The 16510-nt window shown below is 47.7% G+C and overlaps 1 protein-coding gene across 2 annotated transcripts in view; it reads right to left on the reverse strand.

Annotated features, from left to right (window-relative positions):
* Positions 1-16510, reverse strand: part of LOC123762116 (protein sax-3) — a 498674-nt gene that overhangs the window by 55468 nt on the left and 426696 nt on the right. For both annotated transcript variants that reach the window (XM_045748448.2, XM_045748449.2), the window contains exons 2-3: positions 14260-14398; positions 12495-12652 (exon numbers count right to left, since the gene is read on the reverse strand). In XM_045748448.2, the coding sequence (XP_045604404.1) occupies positions 12495-12652; positions 14260-14398 (297 nt within the window). The remainder of the gene's footprint in view (positions 1-12494; positions 12653-14259; positions 14399-16510) is intronic.

Below are 16510 nucleotides of genomic sequence, written 5' to 3' on the forward strand. Positions count from 1 at the left end.
GTTGGACAAGTTTGTGAGAAAACACCGCCTACTTGGAATTTATAGTTGCTCTTTAGACAAGGGCCAAGCATGACTTGGCATTGGTTCAGATTGATTGGGTTTGGGTATAGGCCTAGAAAGAAGGGCGGAGTTTCTAGGGCAAAATGAGCCTTAGTGGGTGAAGCCTAAACTTCCTTGATGCATAAGAAACAAATTTTTTAGTGTGATCTGAGAGTGCACAGGGATCGAGGGGGATGGGGGGGGGGTTGATCAACCAGGCCACAACTTCGCCTGAGCAGAAGCAGTGGATTAAAGGTAATTGTTGAGTTAACTGTACAATTTGTATTACATATACTATGCCCCTTAGGATTGGATGTTGTTAGCGTACGGTTAATTAATTTGAATTATTAATGCAAATTAACTAAGCCCCCCCCCCCGTCTTCAATCCCTGTGCACTCCCAGATCACACTAAAAAATTTGTCTCTTATGCATATTATATATAATATATATAATTTGTTATATTGTTACATAATATAATATATATATTATATAAATATATATTATATATATTATACATATATATATATTTATTATATACATATTATATATATTATATATTATATATACTTCAACAGTATACTGCCCCATGGAAGCCCCGTCCAAAAAAAATGTAAGGAAGCTGGAAAGGGTGTAGAAGTTTGAAATGAGACTCGCTCCAGAATTGCGAGGGATGAGATATGAAAAGAGACTGAAGGAACTAAACCTGATGATGCTGGAAATGAGGGGAGATATACAGACGTATAAAATACTTTGGGGGGATTGATAAGGGTGGAAAAAAAGAGGAAATGTTTATAATAAATACGAATAGAACAAGAGGGCATGGATGGAAGCTTGAGACTCAGATGTGTCGTAGAGACTTTAAAAAGTTTTGTTTAGGGGAGTGAGTAGATGGAATGACCTAAAAGGTTGTAGTCAAACTCAATTCAGAACTTTAGAAGCAGGAATGATACTGATATACGTAATGAGTCATTGCATTAGAGAAGCGGGGCCCAAGAGCTAGAGCTCGATCCTGCAGGTATAAGTAAGCTTGCGCGCGCGCACACAAAGAATGAAAGTGATCTTCACACTTCATTTCCGGGAATGAGTGACGGTAGTATGGATAGTATAAATAGTTGATTACTTATTGTTACTAAGAACAAGTGACTTGAGAGACGTGAACATGACAGTATGGTAATGTAAAAAAAAATGAAGGAACAATAACATATAAGTTACGGAAAATGTGAGATAAAAACATGTCTCAAAAGTAAACGAGTAAAACATGGTAACGACGTACAAGATACTAAGAGGGATTGACAAAGTAGATATAGAAGCAATGTTCAAATTAAAGAACAGAAGAACGAGAGGACAATATGTTAAACTAGAAACACCGAAGATTCACAGATCTCAGAAAGAACTTGTTCAATCGTGGAACGGACTAGATGAGGAAGTTATCGACGACAATCCAATACACAGTTCTAAACGTAAAAACCAAAAAAACGAGTGAAAATAAAATCAGTACTGAAGTACTAATGGTCGAAAGGCGGGGCTTAAGAGCAGGAGCTCGACTCTGCAAGTCCAACTAGAGGAGTACATGCCCACACAAAAAGCCCCAACCCTACGTCACGCCTTAGGGCCAAGCGGACACAACAGCGAGGCAGAAGTGTGTGTTAGAGGGGTGTAAACGAGGCCCTGGAAGGGGAAACACGAGAGGGGAAAATGCAAATAAAAGGGGAATCGAGGAGATAACGGAATACGGGAAGGACAGACGAAAGGAGAGTATATGAGATCACGAGAGAGGGAGAGAGAAAGTGTACTCATACTCACGAGGATTATCATGCACTGTGCAGTGTTCATGTGCATTTCCCCCTTCCACATTCCCCCTTCCACATTCCCCCTTTCCCCCCCCCCCTACCGTATCCGAAACAAGAGGACTTCCTCTCCCATTTGGTACATCCCATTTGGTCTTTAGTTCCCAGCTCTCAGCTTCACTACTTTGCACCTGCTCGAGTTAAACTCTAGGAGCCACTTGATGGACCATCCATTCAGTTTCCTGAATTTATCCTGTAGTTTCAAGTAATCTTCAACCATTTTTCCATATTTGTGTGTGTGTGGGGTGTATGGTGGGGAGTTTGTGTATGTTATGGGTGGGTGTGGTGGGTGGGGTGTGGATGGTGGGTGTGGTGCGTGGGGTGTGGGTGTGGTGCGTGCTTTGCGGGTGTGTGTGTACCATTATGGAACATTTTAAATAATGATGAACATAATTTATAGTATCATTGAGATGGATGAGGCTGCAAAACAAAGTCAAGGGTGTAGCCTCTCTTGGCCACTTGCGACTCTCATAAATACTTTAGTAACAACAGTAAAATGTGTGTGTGTGTGTGTGAGGGAATGAGAAGGGGGGTAGGATCAAGGACACAGACATGGACACACGCGCGCGCGCACACACACACACACACACACACACACACACACACACACACACACACACACACACACACACACACAAACTCCATACACAGTTTCAAATGTAGATATGACAGAGCCCAATAGGCTCAGGAATCTGTACACCAGTTGATTGACGGTTGAGAGGCGGGACCAAAGAGCCAGAGCTCAACCCCCGCAAACACAACTAGGTGAGTACACACACACACACACACACACACACACACACACACACACACACACACACACACACACAGTACAAACACCCAGCACTATGAAATTTCCAAGCAATTACAACCATGGCGACCGCACTTATTAAAAGAACCATCTCTGAAAGAGAAAACCTACAGTACTACGACGATGAAGTACCAACTTCTCGATAAACACCAGCATTTAAGGGTTGATAAATGTTAATCTTCTTGTTTGAGGAGCTGTTCACTTGAGACAGTTAAGCAAGTCCCAGCTGTGTCTGGGTACAAGTGACAGGATGAACAACCCAGCGGGTTTTCTTCCTATTGGGGAGTGTTGTACATTCTGCTATGGCGGTGTGTTCACTCACAAGATGAGTGGCGCTGCCCAATAAACTCGCCCCTCGGGGCAAAAATTTAAAAAATTTACCAGCAGTATGTTCAGAGTGTCGCCGATATTCCCAGCTGACAAGGTAGTTCAGGGCGAGTTATGTGCTTGTTCCAGGCTGCCGGTGCTCGCTTCTCTTTTATGGCCGGTAACATCCCTTCCTCAACGGCTACACTTCCACACACAACAGGAAGGGCGAGGAGAAATGTGTATTAACAGATGTCTCGCACTCAACAGGAACTTTACCTTGAGGTGTTTTCGGGGCTTAGCTTCCCCCGCGGCCCGGTCGTCGTACAGGCCTCCTCGTTGCTGGACTGGTCAACCAGGCTGTTGGACGCGACTGCTCGCAGTCTGACGTATGAATCACAAGCTGGTTGATCAGGTATCCTTTGGAGGTGCTTATCCAGTTCTCTCTTGAACACTGTGAGGGGTTTGCCAGTTATGCCCCTTATGTGTAGTGGAATTGAACAGTCTCGGGCCTCTGATGTTGATAGAGTTCTCTCTCAGAGTACCTGTTGCACCTCTGCTTTTCAACGGGGGTATTTTGCGCATCCTACCATGTCTTCTGGTCTCATGTGATGTTATTTCTGTGTGCAGGTTTGGGACCTGCCCCCTCTGCTATTTTCCACGTGTAAATTATTATGTATCTCCCTCGCCTGCGCTCAAGAGAATACAGATTTAGGCATTTTAGTCGGTCCCAATAGTTTAGATGTTTTACTGAGTGAATTCTAGCAGTATAGATCTCTGCACGCTCTCCAGGTCAGCAATTTCTCCAGTTTTGAAAGTTGCTGTCATTGTGCAGCAGTACTCCACTCTAGAGAGCACTAGCGTCTTGAAGAGTATCATCATTGGTATAGCATCTACAGTTTGAAAAGTTCTTGTTATCCAACCTGTCGTTTTTCTTGCAGTTGTGACGGCTACTTTATTGTGTTCTTTAAAAGTAAGGTCTTCCGACATGAGTACACCCAAATCCTTTACATTGCTTTTTCGTTCTATGTTATGATTTGAGTTTGTACGTGGACCCTGCTTTTATATTTTCATTTTTTCGTATCATAGCGACAAATCCCCAACACACAACAGGCACGAAGTTAGCAGAAGAGGACGATGGATACAAAATACTGAACTGTACTCATCTTCACATTCAGATAACTTTTAATTCGGATAACTGGTAAATGCATTACGAATTCTGGCCTTTGACTCACAGGGCGGGCAAGGGAAGCATTCAATACTTTAAGTAAAAAAAAAACTTAATTACCCAACCGTATGAGTCCAGGGTAAAATCCCCCCCTACCTTAATTACCCCCCCCCCCCATCCTTCCATCTAATCACATCTGTCTCCTGGCTGGACATCGCTGAACCACTCAGGAAATAATAAGGGGCCCCTTACGCCCCGCCCTTAAGTATGGGCCATTAATGACCTGCTGAGGCCCAGTTATTGCTAACTAAATGGTCATGGCTCAATCAGCCTGTTTCAAAAATCAATTTGGCCATTCACCTCTTCCTCGACCTCTTTGTTCCTCTCCCCTTCCTCATGTTTCTCCTCTGCCCTTCTCTTACTGTTTCTCATCTTCCCTTCCCCCCCCCAATGTGTTCTTTTCCTTTGCCCAGTGCTTCTGTTCCCCCGTGAGCCTCTTCAACACTCGAATATACCACATAATGGTGCCAGAGTAACACGACATAATGGTACAAAGGTGTGTGTGTGTGTGTGTGTGTGTGTGTGGTACCAACGCTGTCCCATTGTTGACAGGGTTGGTACCTCGCAGGGTGCCATCTAGCATGTTTACCACCACAAACTACCACCATATATCACCACAACCATCATCTACCACTATTCAACCCGTTCTCGCAAATTCGTAAAGTCAATATTGACTTATTAACTACGTGCATAGGTGATATACTAAACATAATAGATACCCCTAAAACGATTCATAGAAAAACACCGACCTTACCTAACCTTGTTAGTATCTTAAGATAAGCATCTTATTGCTTCGTAATTACAATTATTACTTAACCTATACCTATTATAGGTTAGGTAATAATTGTAATTACGAAGCAATAAGATGCTTATCTTAAGATACTAACAAGGTTAGGTAAGGTCGGTGTTTTCTATGAATCTTTTTAAGGGTATCTATTATGTTAAGTATGTCACCTATGCACATATTTAATAAGTCAATATTGACTTATTAAATTTGCGAGAACGGGTTGCACTATTACAACACTGCTCGCCCATCTGGGCCGGCCCGCTGCCTAATACAACTCATTATGCGATTATCACAAAGATTATATTGGGGTAAATTAAATATAATGAGATAATCTAAGAGATTAGTGGCTTTAGCAGCATCGTGATTGTTAGGTAAAGGTGGGCGTGGGGGCGTAGTGATTGTTATGCGAAGCTGATTGTGGGGTAATTGTTAGGGGGAACGATTGACGATTCTTAGGTAAACGCGAGCGTTGAGCCGTAGATTGCATCTCATGATGAATGAAATAATTGCAGCAGAAGTCACATGGTCAGGATTCATCAAGCATTTCTGGTGTAAGATTCAAGATGATTTAAACAGGTTGCAGAGCTGGTCCGAGAAATGGCTGCTAGAATTCAACACCAGCAAGTGTAAGATGATGAAAATGGGATCAAGAGCCAGGAGACCGAAAGCTCAAAACAGTTACTCAGTACATCAGCATAAATGATCCCCCATTTACGTACTTACAGAACCTGTATATCTTTCCCAAATCATGGCGGCTTCGTTTACATTTATTAAGCAATTTACGAACTCCAAAACACAACCTAGGTTGTTCATGATAATAACCCTGGGTTGTGACGTTTCCAAACACATAAACTGTTTAATAAATATAAACAATGCCACCATAATTCTAGAAAGATGTCAGGTTCCATCAGTTGTGTAAATGCTTGACGAATCTTGTTCTAAACTCGTATATCTGTCTCGTAAACACCATCCTAATACCGTCTCACCTCCTCCCCCCTCTCTTTGTTTACACTTTCGTCCCCCCTTCCCATCCTCGCCCTAAAAAATTACGAATTTTTATGCATTGTAAACAACAGCAGAGGCACCGTCCGCGCCACCACCACCACGGCGAACAGCAAAAAGATGGGTGTGGAGAGGTGTGGCGAGGCCCGAACACCTGCCCCCCCCCCCCCCCCCCCCCCCACACAATCAATGGGTGTGGCGCCACCAACGGGAGCAGTGGTAGTGATGATCCCCGGAGGTGGCAGCCCCCAACCGTTTTTCAACCCCCACCCCCCACCCACCCTCCCCAACACACACACACACGAATTATTTATTGTGCGTGAGGCAAGCCTGCTCACGATGGTCTGCTCACGATCAAAGCCTCGCCCGGCAACCTGTCCTTAGCTCTCACCTAATAAATCGCATTTTTAACACCATCAACAATTTTGGTCACAATTCTGGAGTTTTGGTCAGAAATGAAGGGCCGGTTTCTTTACGTTGACGCTTTCTGCAACCCGTCCTCAGATCAAGTCCATTCCATCCAGCGGTCGACCCCAAAGGCGCATCACCAATTTTAATATGCTGTTCATTCAAAATAGGATTTTTCTCATATATAAATTAATATTGTTATACATTAGCATACTGTCCATATTTAGGCATTGCTTTGGTTAGGTGTTCAGGTTCTGTTGGCGATTATTTGTATTTGTAGTACGTGGGTGAAGCATTTACAGCGTTGTGGTTCGAACAAAATTCGTCAGGGAAGCACTTGTTCCGGAAGTGTTCGAACGTTATCAGTTGTGAGTCGTGTGTAAACCGGTTTTCATTCATAAACAGGGGGTTTGGCGGGTGCATGGAATGGACTTTGGGTCTTTGTTTGGAGGACCGCTATTCAATATCCTCCCAACATAGGATATAATTGCCAAAACAAAAGTGGACGAGTTCAAGAAAATTTGAGACAAGTAGCTGCAAGAAGTGGTGGACCAGCCAGGTTGTTAATATGCCGCCGGCATGCCGACCACTCCAAGCAACAGCTTCTTCCATCAAATTATCACATGTTGAGTCCCACGCTGGACACGGGTAAAGGGGCCTCCCATAACCCATTCCAGGTATACTCCACGTATACTGAGGTATACTCCAAGTATACTGAGGTTGCTCCGCGTATACTCAGGTATACTCCACCTATATATCATTCCATCTTTGTCTTAGCCTCTGCCCATTCTAGCGCCCCTCCCACTTTCTTGCCTTCTTTCCTAGCCAATTCATCCCACCAAACCTTTCTTTTCCCCCCCCCTTGTGTAAATCTCCTCGTCCCTGTTTCTTCCTCCCATTTCTCATTACATCTCCTCTTCCATCCTACCCTTTCTTGGCCAGTGGCTTCGTCGTGGTGAAAATGGACAGACTCTTCCTGGAAGAAAGCACCTTAACAACCCTCACTCCCCCCTCCCCCCCTCCCCCCCCATGCTTTATCTTGAGTGGGGAAAACTTAAAAACACACAGAAAAAAGCCTGCCTTGTCTATCACATTATTCTGCCTGCGGGAACTGCTGCTGCTGCTGCTGCTGCTGCTGCTGCTGGTGCTGCTGCTGCTGCTGCTGCTGCTGCTGCTGCTGGTGCTGCTGCTGCTGGTGCTGGTGCTGCTGCTGCTGCTGCTGGTGCTGCTGCTGCTGCTGCTGGTGCTGCTGCTGCTGCTGCTGCTGCTGCTGGTGCTGCTGCTGCTGCTGCTGGTGCTGGTGCTGCTGCTGCTGCTGGTGCTGCTGCTGCTGCTGCTGCTGCTGCTGCTGCTGCTGGTGCTGCTGCTGCTGCTGCTGCTGCTGCTGCTGGTGCTGCTGCTGCTGCTGCTGCTGCTGCTGCTGCTGCTGGTGCTGCTGCTGCTGCTGGTGCTGCTGCTGCTGCTGGTGCTGCTGCTGCTGCTGCTGCTGCTGCTGCTGCTGCTGCTGCTGCTGCTGCTGGTGCTGCTGCTGCTGCTGGTGCTGCTGCTGGTGCTGCTGCTGCTGCTGCTGCTGCTGGTGCTGCTGCTGGTGCTGCTGCTGCTGCTGCTGGTGCTGCTGCTGCTGCTGCTGGTGCTGCTGCTGCTGCTGCTGCTGCTGCTGCTGCTGCTGCTGCTGCTGCTGCTGCTGGTGCTGCTGCTGGTGCTGCTGCTGGTGCTGCTGCTGGTGCTGCTTCTGCTGCTGCTGCTGGTGCTGCTGCTGCTGCTGCTGCTGCTGCTGCTGGTGCTGCTGCTGGTGCTGCTGCTGGTGCTGCTTCTGCTGCTGCTGCTGGTGCTGCTGCTGCTGCTGGTGCTGCTGCTGCTGCTGGTGCTGCTGCTGCTGCTGCTGCTACTGCTGCTGCTGCTGCTGCTGCTGCTGCTGCTGCTGCTACTGCTGGTGCTGCTGCTGGTGCTGCTGTTGCTGCTGCTGCTGCTGGTGCTGCTGCTGCTGCTGCTGCTGCTACTGCTGGTGCTGCTGCTGGTGCTGCTGCTGGTGCTGCTGCTGGTGCTGCTGCTGGTGCTGCTGCTGCTGCTGCTGCTGCTGCTGCTGCTGCTGCTGCTGCTGGTGCTGCTGCTGCTTCTGCTGCTGCTGCTGCTGCCATTACAAAAATGCTTAACCCTGGAAACACAAACCGAAACTGTCTCTATTTTCCGCTTGTTACAACTTGTAATAAAGTTGTTACATCTTGGCTTAACGTGTTTAGAACGTTGTTACAACTTGCTATATTGGTTGTTATAACTGGTTAGGAGGTGTTAAAACATGTTCCAACGTTGTAGCAACGTCGTAGTTTCGGTGTGTGTTTAGCGGGAATTCTCTCTCTCTCTCTCTCTCTCTCTCTCCCAACCCAGCTATCCACAAGAAACATAGTAATATACTAGTCTGTTCTCTTCATTTGCCACTCCGTAAAAAATACAGCTATTTTGCCTAAACAAAAATATGCAAACCCAATACGACCTACCTATATAACCTATCGAGGACGAAGCATAGAAAACGTTAATAAAGTGGTTATCTTGAGATGATTTCGAGGCTTTAGTGTCCTCGCGGCCCGGTCTTCGACCAGGTATCCTTTTTGTTACACACTCCCCAGGAAGCAGCCCGTAGCAGCTGTCCAACTCCCAGGTACCTATTTTACTGCTAGGTAACAGGGGCATAGGGTGAAAGAAACTCTGCCCATTGTTTCTCGCCGGCGCCCGGAATCGAACCCGGGACCACAGGATCACAAGACCAGCGTGCTGTCCGCTCGGCCGACCGGCTCCTCCCGGCGCTGAAGATCTTTACGTCTCTCTGTGGTTTAAACTCCCCCCCCCCCCTCCCTCACCTCTTACCTAGGTAAGCGCCTACCCTTCCTTCCTCAAGACGATGGGTCATCAACAAGACGGATAGCAGAGCGAAGGTCTGCCGGGCTGGGGGCGTCATCAGCATAACAAAGCACTAATGCCGCCACGCCCACACGCCCCGCCCATATCTCGCTCCACCTCCCCCCTATATCCCCCCCCCCCTTCCCTTCACCTTCCAACGCCTCGTTCCCCCCTTCCCACCCCATCATCTAGCACCCCCCTACTCTTCCCCTCTCTCAGTTGGGACTACTTTTGACCTGTTAATAATAATAATAATAATGGGTAGTTCCAAGCCCTTGAACACCTGTTGAGCTAACACTGAGAGCTGAGCCCCTATACCCCCTTCACAGCGAGGGCTTAATTATGAACACTTAAACCTCCCTTGAGAAGATTCTGTTCTCCGAGTACTGAATCTCGGGAGGTGAGCTCCTCACGGAGCACTGAGCCCCAGGAGGGTGTTGAGCTCCCTCAGGAGGAATGTCCCATCACTAAGACACTTTACACACTGGAAGGAATATCATTTGCATGCTGAAGGATGAGCTGTTGGGGTTCGAGTTATTACTCCCCATCTGCCACCTATTCATTTTCTATTCCTTACTCCCCATTCCCATCGAGTGGGCCCCCACGGTCCGTATGGCCCCCCCCCCCCCCATCGTCCGTATGGCCCCCCCCATCGTCCGTAAGGGCCCCCCCATCGTCCGTATGGGCCCCCCGTCGTCCTTATGGGCCCCCCGTCGTCCGTATGGGCCCCCCCCCCATCGTCCGTATGGGCCCCCCATCGTCCGTAAGGCCCCCTCATCATCCGTAAGGCCCCCTCATCGTCCGTAAGGGCCCCCCCCCATCGTCCGTAAGGGCCCCCCATCGTCCGTAAAGGCCCCCCATCATCCGTAAGGCCCCCCCATCATCTGTAAGGCCCCCCCATCGTCCGTAAGGGCCTTATTATCCGTATGGGCCCATCAGTACTGAAACGTAATTTTTCCAGTGCTTGTACTCAAAATAATTGCGTTCAATTTGTACGCTTAAATCTCGAGTATACAAATATAAATGCAACGAAGGGACACAAGTGGATCCAGAATCGTAGTCAATTTAGTCTAACGACCTTGGTTGTTGACGAGCAGGGCGCGGCTCGTGGGATGAGGGGAACCGGTAAACATAAACCAGAAGGAGGATAAGGGTGCTGGAGGATAAGGGTGCTGGAGGATTAAGGGTGCTGGAGGATTAAGGGTGCTGGAGGATTAAAGGTGATGGAAGATGAAGAGTGATGGAGATTAAGGGTGAGTGAGAATAAAGGTGATGGAGAAAGTGGCAAGAAAAAAGAAAAGTGTGGATGACACTCGTAAGGAAGGATGAAGGATATGGGTGACCCTAGGAGTGTGGGGGGTGGCTATGGGTGGGGGAGTGTGGGGGTGGCTATGGGTGAGTGAGGGGGGGGGGGTGGGTAGGGAATGTGGGTAGGAGTGCCTCTCCAGGGGAAGTGAGGGTAGGGGGAGACAAGACAAGCTCCCCACTGACCGTATCTCCTCCCATCAACGACAGTGATCGAGAGCCCTTTGAAGTGAAGCCTTAGTCAGCCCGATTATTACCAGGCTTTTACCTACCTTCGACAAGTCCGAGGTGGGGGGAGAGGGGGGGCAGGGAGGAGACAGGTGGGAGAGGGGGGCTGGGAGGAGACAGGTGGGGGAGAGGGGGGCAGGGAGGAGACAGGTGGGGGGAGAGGGGGGCAGGGAGGAGACAGGTGGGGGGAGAGGGGGGCAGGGAGGAGACAGGTGGGGGAGAGGGGGGCAGGGAGGAGACAGGTGGGGGAGAGGGGGGCAGGGAGGAGACAGGTGGGGGAGAGGGGGGCAGGGAGGAGACAGGTGGGGGAGAGGGGGGCAGGGAGGAGACAGGTGGGGGAGAGGGGGGCAGGGAGGAGACAGGTGGGGGAGGGGGGGGCAGGGAGGAGACAGGTGGGGGAGAGGGGGGCAGGGAGGAGACAGGTGGGGGAGAGGGGGGCAGGGAGGAGACAGGTGGGGGAGAGGGGGGCAGGGAGGAGACAGGTGGGGGAGAGGGGGGCAGGGAGGAGACAGGTGGGGGAGAGGGGGGCAGGGAGGAGACAGGTGGGGGGAGAGGGGGGCAGGGAGGAGGACAGGTGGGGGGAGAGGGGGGCAGGGAGGAGACAGGTGGGGGAGAGGGGGGCAGGGAGGAGACAGGTGGGGGGAGAGGGGGGCAGGGAGGAGACAGGTGGGGGGAGAGGGGGGCAGGGAGGAGACAGGTGGGGGAGAGGGGGGCAGGGAGGAGACAGGTGGGGGGAGAGGGGGGCAGGGAGGAGACAGGTGGGGGGAGAGGGGGGCAGGGAGGAGACAGGTGGGGGAGAGGGTTAGGGAGCTAAGGTGGAGACGGAAGGCAACAGGGAAGAAAAACAGAGGTTGCGGGAAGATGTATTTAATGTTTTCATTTACTTGCACTATAATTCTTTCTTTATTGCAATGATTTTATTGATCGTGGTGGTGTTAGTAACGGTGTTTACCTATCAGTGACTACAGAGAAGCGAGTTCTAGCTCTCTATACCCCGCTTGCTATTACTGTTGTACCTGTTGCGTTATAATTCAACTATTCTAACGGTCGAATTCTTTGTCGAGTCTGGCCTTAAAGTTGTGGATGGAGGTGGCTTCCTCAACTGGTGGTGGTGGTAATGGTGGTGATAGTGGTGGTGGTGATGGTGGTGGTGGTGATAGTGATGGTGGTGGTATGTTTCTCATGAAATAATTCTATCAAAGAATATTTGATAAAGTAAGCAACTGTCAGTACCTGGAGCTCCATTCACACCTATCTTACACACCTCCCATAAAGACTCAAGGCAAGATTGCCCCTAGTAATTTAGTACCTTAAAGTCATAGGCAATAAACTGATGGGACCAATCATGCAAGTTGTAAACAAAATTTCGGACACACTCAGATATCAAGAGCAATTGATGGCAGTAATATTTGCCATTCATACCAAATCACACACCAAGTTACAATTCGTGCATAATGCCTTCACTTACCAAGTGGGAAGTGAACACTTACCGTCGCGTAAGTGAAGTGAACACGTACCGTAAGTGAACACGTCGAGCCTGGCCTCGGGCCGGGCTTGGGGAAAAGAAGAACTCCCAGAACCCCATCAAGCAGGCATCACCACAATATTCGCGAGTAACAAACAGAAAGCTCAACTCACCCGCGATCTCAAGCGTGGCGTTCCTGCTGGTGACCTTGCCGATGGAGTTGGACGCGACGCACCAGTAGACCCCAGCATCGTTGTCCTTCTTGGTGTGGAGCACCTTCAGGAAGAAGAGCCCCCCAGTGTCCAGCTGCACATGGCGACCCTTGTGTAGGCTGCAAGGGGGAGGAGAGAGAGGAACATTGAGTCTCCATCACGCTTGAACCAGTGGAATGTTAAAAAATATTCTGGGATATTATTCTAAGTCTCTGGTTGGTACATTAAGTGTTACTCATTTCAGTCTTAAGCGCTGGATGAGTGCCTGATTATGTCGGCTTCAGTAATGTTATATCTAATGTGTTTAACAGCGTCTGAGAAGTTAAAACTCAAGTGGTAATCTTGGTTTGTGACTGTACATGAGTCACACCATGTCACAGGTTAGGGGAAAGTCTACACCCCCAGAAGAAAGGTAGAACAAATCCATAACAAAATTCAAAATGAAGCGAATGAGGGAAAATGCATTACTGGAGACTAAACATGAAAAAAATGAGTAAGAAGTTAGATAAAACATTAAAAAAGGGGGGTAAAGGACTAGGAAAGACCATGTAACAAAGTACAGAGGATACAACAGAATAGAGAATACAGAACTTCGTGCTGACAGCGAGGAGGGAGCCAGCTGTCAGTGACACATAATATACAAGACCCGCCAAACGTTGGCACCATTCACACCACATAACACGGCAGAGGGTGATACGCTCGTGTTTACACGACACCAGCTGTGATAGTATGTGTTTAGGGATGCCATTCACTGAGATAGTGTGTGTGTGTGTGTGTTAGGCTGCCATTCACAGCGTGTGTGTTTAAGGGTGTCATTCATAGATTTAAGGAGCGTATGTTTGCGTGGCATCAATGGTGATAGTGTATTTTAGGGTACACATACATACACTTACACAAACGTGTGTACTCACTTGTGCTCGGGGGGGGGGGGGGGTTGAACACAGTTAGGTGAACACACACGCAACTCTGGTCCCGCCTCTCAACCGTCCATCAATTGGTGTAAAGGTTCCCCTGAGCCTATTGGACTATCATATCTACATTTGAAGCTGTGTATGGAATCTGCCTCCACCACATCACTTCCTAGTGATGTGCTAACTACTCTGACACTTAAATTCTTTCTACTCTGTGTGGCTCATTTGAATACTTACATTCCGCCTGTCTCTCCTTGTTAGAGTAGCACATGTGTTAAATTGTTTGTATCTACCTCTATAAATCCCCCTGATTATTTTGTATCGCGTTATGTCTCCCATAACTTCTCTGTCTTCCAGCGACGTGAGGTTTAATTTCTGTAGCCATTCCTCGTAACTCATAGCTTTCAGCTCTGAGACTAGTCTGGTGGCATAACTCTAAACGTGTTCTAAATTTGTGTGGTGTTTAACTAGATATGGACTCCCACGCTGGAGCCGTATACTCCAAGACCAATTAGACCGTTAGAAACTATCGGTATGAAGTACCTGGAGCTACACAACTATTCCACCCCTACTCACGTACTTAAGAATACTCATGACAAGTTTCCTAGTGCTGGCTCATTGCTCTCTACAACAACACTACGAAATGATGATCTCATCATCCCACCTGCATGTGCACCATGAAACCACAACAGCGTGATATATCCATGAGACAATCTTTTTGAAGCAATACAACCGAATCGAACTCGCGTTCACCTCCAGACGCACACATTACCAACTAGACCATGATGTACGTAACAGAAAACAGAGAGACTCACGCGAAGGGCTGTCCGTCCTTGTACCAAGTGATCTCCGGTTCGGGTCTGCCCACGGCGTGGCAGTTGAGAGTAGCGGGCTCGTTCTTGGGCACCAGCAGGTCGGCCGGGTGCTCTGTGATCTCGGGGGAGCGGAACTGGCCTGTTGGGGAAGAGCAAAACGCATGGTTTAGCACACAGTACACAAGCTGTTGAATACAAACCCAAGGCTAAACATCTAGGGCCAGATTCACGCAAGTACTTACGAATGTGTACACCTTTTCTCAATCTTTGACGGCATTGGTTACATTTATTAAACAGTTTACAAGCATGAAAACTTGTCATTCAACTGTTGTTATTGTTATAAACAGCCTCCTGGTGCTTCAGAGCTCATTAACTGTTTAATAATTGGAAACAAAGCCGCCAAAGATGGAGAAAAGATGTACAGGTTCGTAAGTGTTTGCGTAAGTGCTTTCGTGAATCTGGCCCCTGGACACTTGGCTTCAACCCATATCCCATTTTTTCGTGTACCACCCATCCCAAATTATGTCCTTGTCTGCCATATATATATATTTCCCTTTCATTTTGTATGTGGTAAACATGTCCACCCTAACCCTTCTGTTTTTCAGTGACCTGAGGTTTAATAAAATATCTGTCACAAATGCAAGAAAAAATGACAGTCTGGATAACAAGGGCCTTTCAAACAAGAGATGCCAGACCAATGATGGTACTTTCAATGACACCAGCGCTCTCTAGGGTGGAATATTGTTACACACTAACAGCCCCATTCAGTGCTTGGAGAAGTTGTTGACCTGAAAAACGAGCAGCTATCTTCAACTGTCCAAACCCATTTTATAAACATCTAAAATATTGGGAGCGTTTAGAATGTATAAATCTGTATACTCTCGAGCGCGGGCTGGCCAGACATAAATAATTTACACTTAGAAAAAGTTAGAGGAGATTGGTTCTAAATCTGTACACGGAAATAACACCACATGAGACCAGGAGGCATGGCAGGAGGTGCAAAATAGCCCCCGTTGAAAAACAGAGATGCAATAGGTACTCAGAATTCTGTCAACATCAAATTGAAATTGAAATAAGTTTATTGAGGTAAAATGCACACAAAGGGATGAGGTAGCTCAAGCTATTCTCACCCCGTTCAGTACATCGTGTTAATACATACATAGACACACATCACAAACAATAAACATATTACCAAACATTGAGAGATAAACATATACATTTCCTCCTTTGCACAAGTATCAACATCAAAGGCCCGAGAATTTTCAACAATCTCCCTCTAAACATAAGAGAGCATAACCAATGACCTGTCGCAGTGTTTAAAAGAGAACTTAATAAGCACCTCTAAAGGATTTCTGATCAACAAGGTTGTGATTCATATGTCAAACTGCGAGCAGCGGAATCTAACAGCCTGGTTGACCAAACCACCAATCAGGAGGTAGACATAAAATAACACAGAGCAACATAACAGAAAAGGGAAAACAAAGAACAAAAAAAAAAATACATAGGAAAGTACATGAAGCACACATAAAAACAGCTAGTCAAAACAGTACAAGCAGTGATCCATAAAGCACAAAGAAACATGAGAACAACAAAAAGAAAACATAAAACAAAAAAAAAAAAAAAAAAATAAGCGTACAACAGAAACAAAAAAAAAAAAAGACTCAGAATGACATGGTACAAAATAATACAAATCTAGTAACAAGCCAGCCTGAAAGGCCACACAAGCAACACTACAAGCCAAGACAGACAGGAAGTTCATAACCGGAACACGCAGGAACCAGCAACAAACACACACACAAACAGCCCTAGAACCAACACAAGCATCAGAACACAACACACACACAGCACAGCCAAAAAAAAATGCACTCAGAACAAATACACAAACACACCGCCCAACAGGGCGAAACCAAACCAGACATAGAACCGCAGACACGGTAAGAAAATAAACAGAGTACCCAAAGAAACACAGGCGCTAACGATACTTGTCTGGAAACTCCTTGGCTGGGAAACGCAAGCAGTACGCCTCCCAGATCAGCTGGACGTCCTCGGACACTTGTCTACCAGGAGACGCACAAGGCCGAGGCATCCAATCAGGCACCCCATAAATAAACCCCTTCAACCTCGGTACCCAAATAGTCGACGAGCACCACGGGCCCTCACGCACCCGGTCGTCCCAAACGAGGTCCAAAACCCGTGACTTAGGGACCACGCCCCCGCCGGCTGCGAGCACAGGGAGGGGGTCTACACTAGG

The sequence above is a fragment of the Procambarus clarkii genome, chromosome 34, assembly GCF_040958095.1.
Source record: "Procambarus clarkii isolate CNS0578487 chromosome 34, FALCON_Pclarkii_2.0, whole genome shotgun sequence".
NCBI classification, from domain to species: domain Eukaryota; kingdom Metazoa; phylum Arthropoda; class Malacostraca; order Decapoda; family Cambaridae; genus Procambarus; species Procambarus clarkii.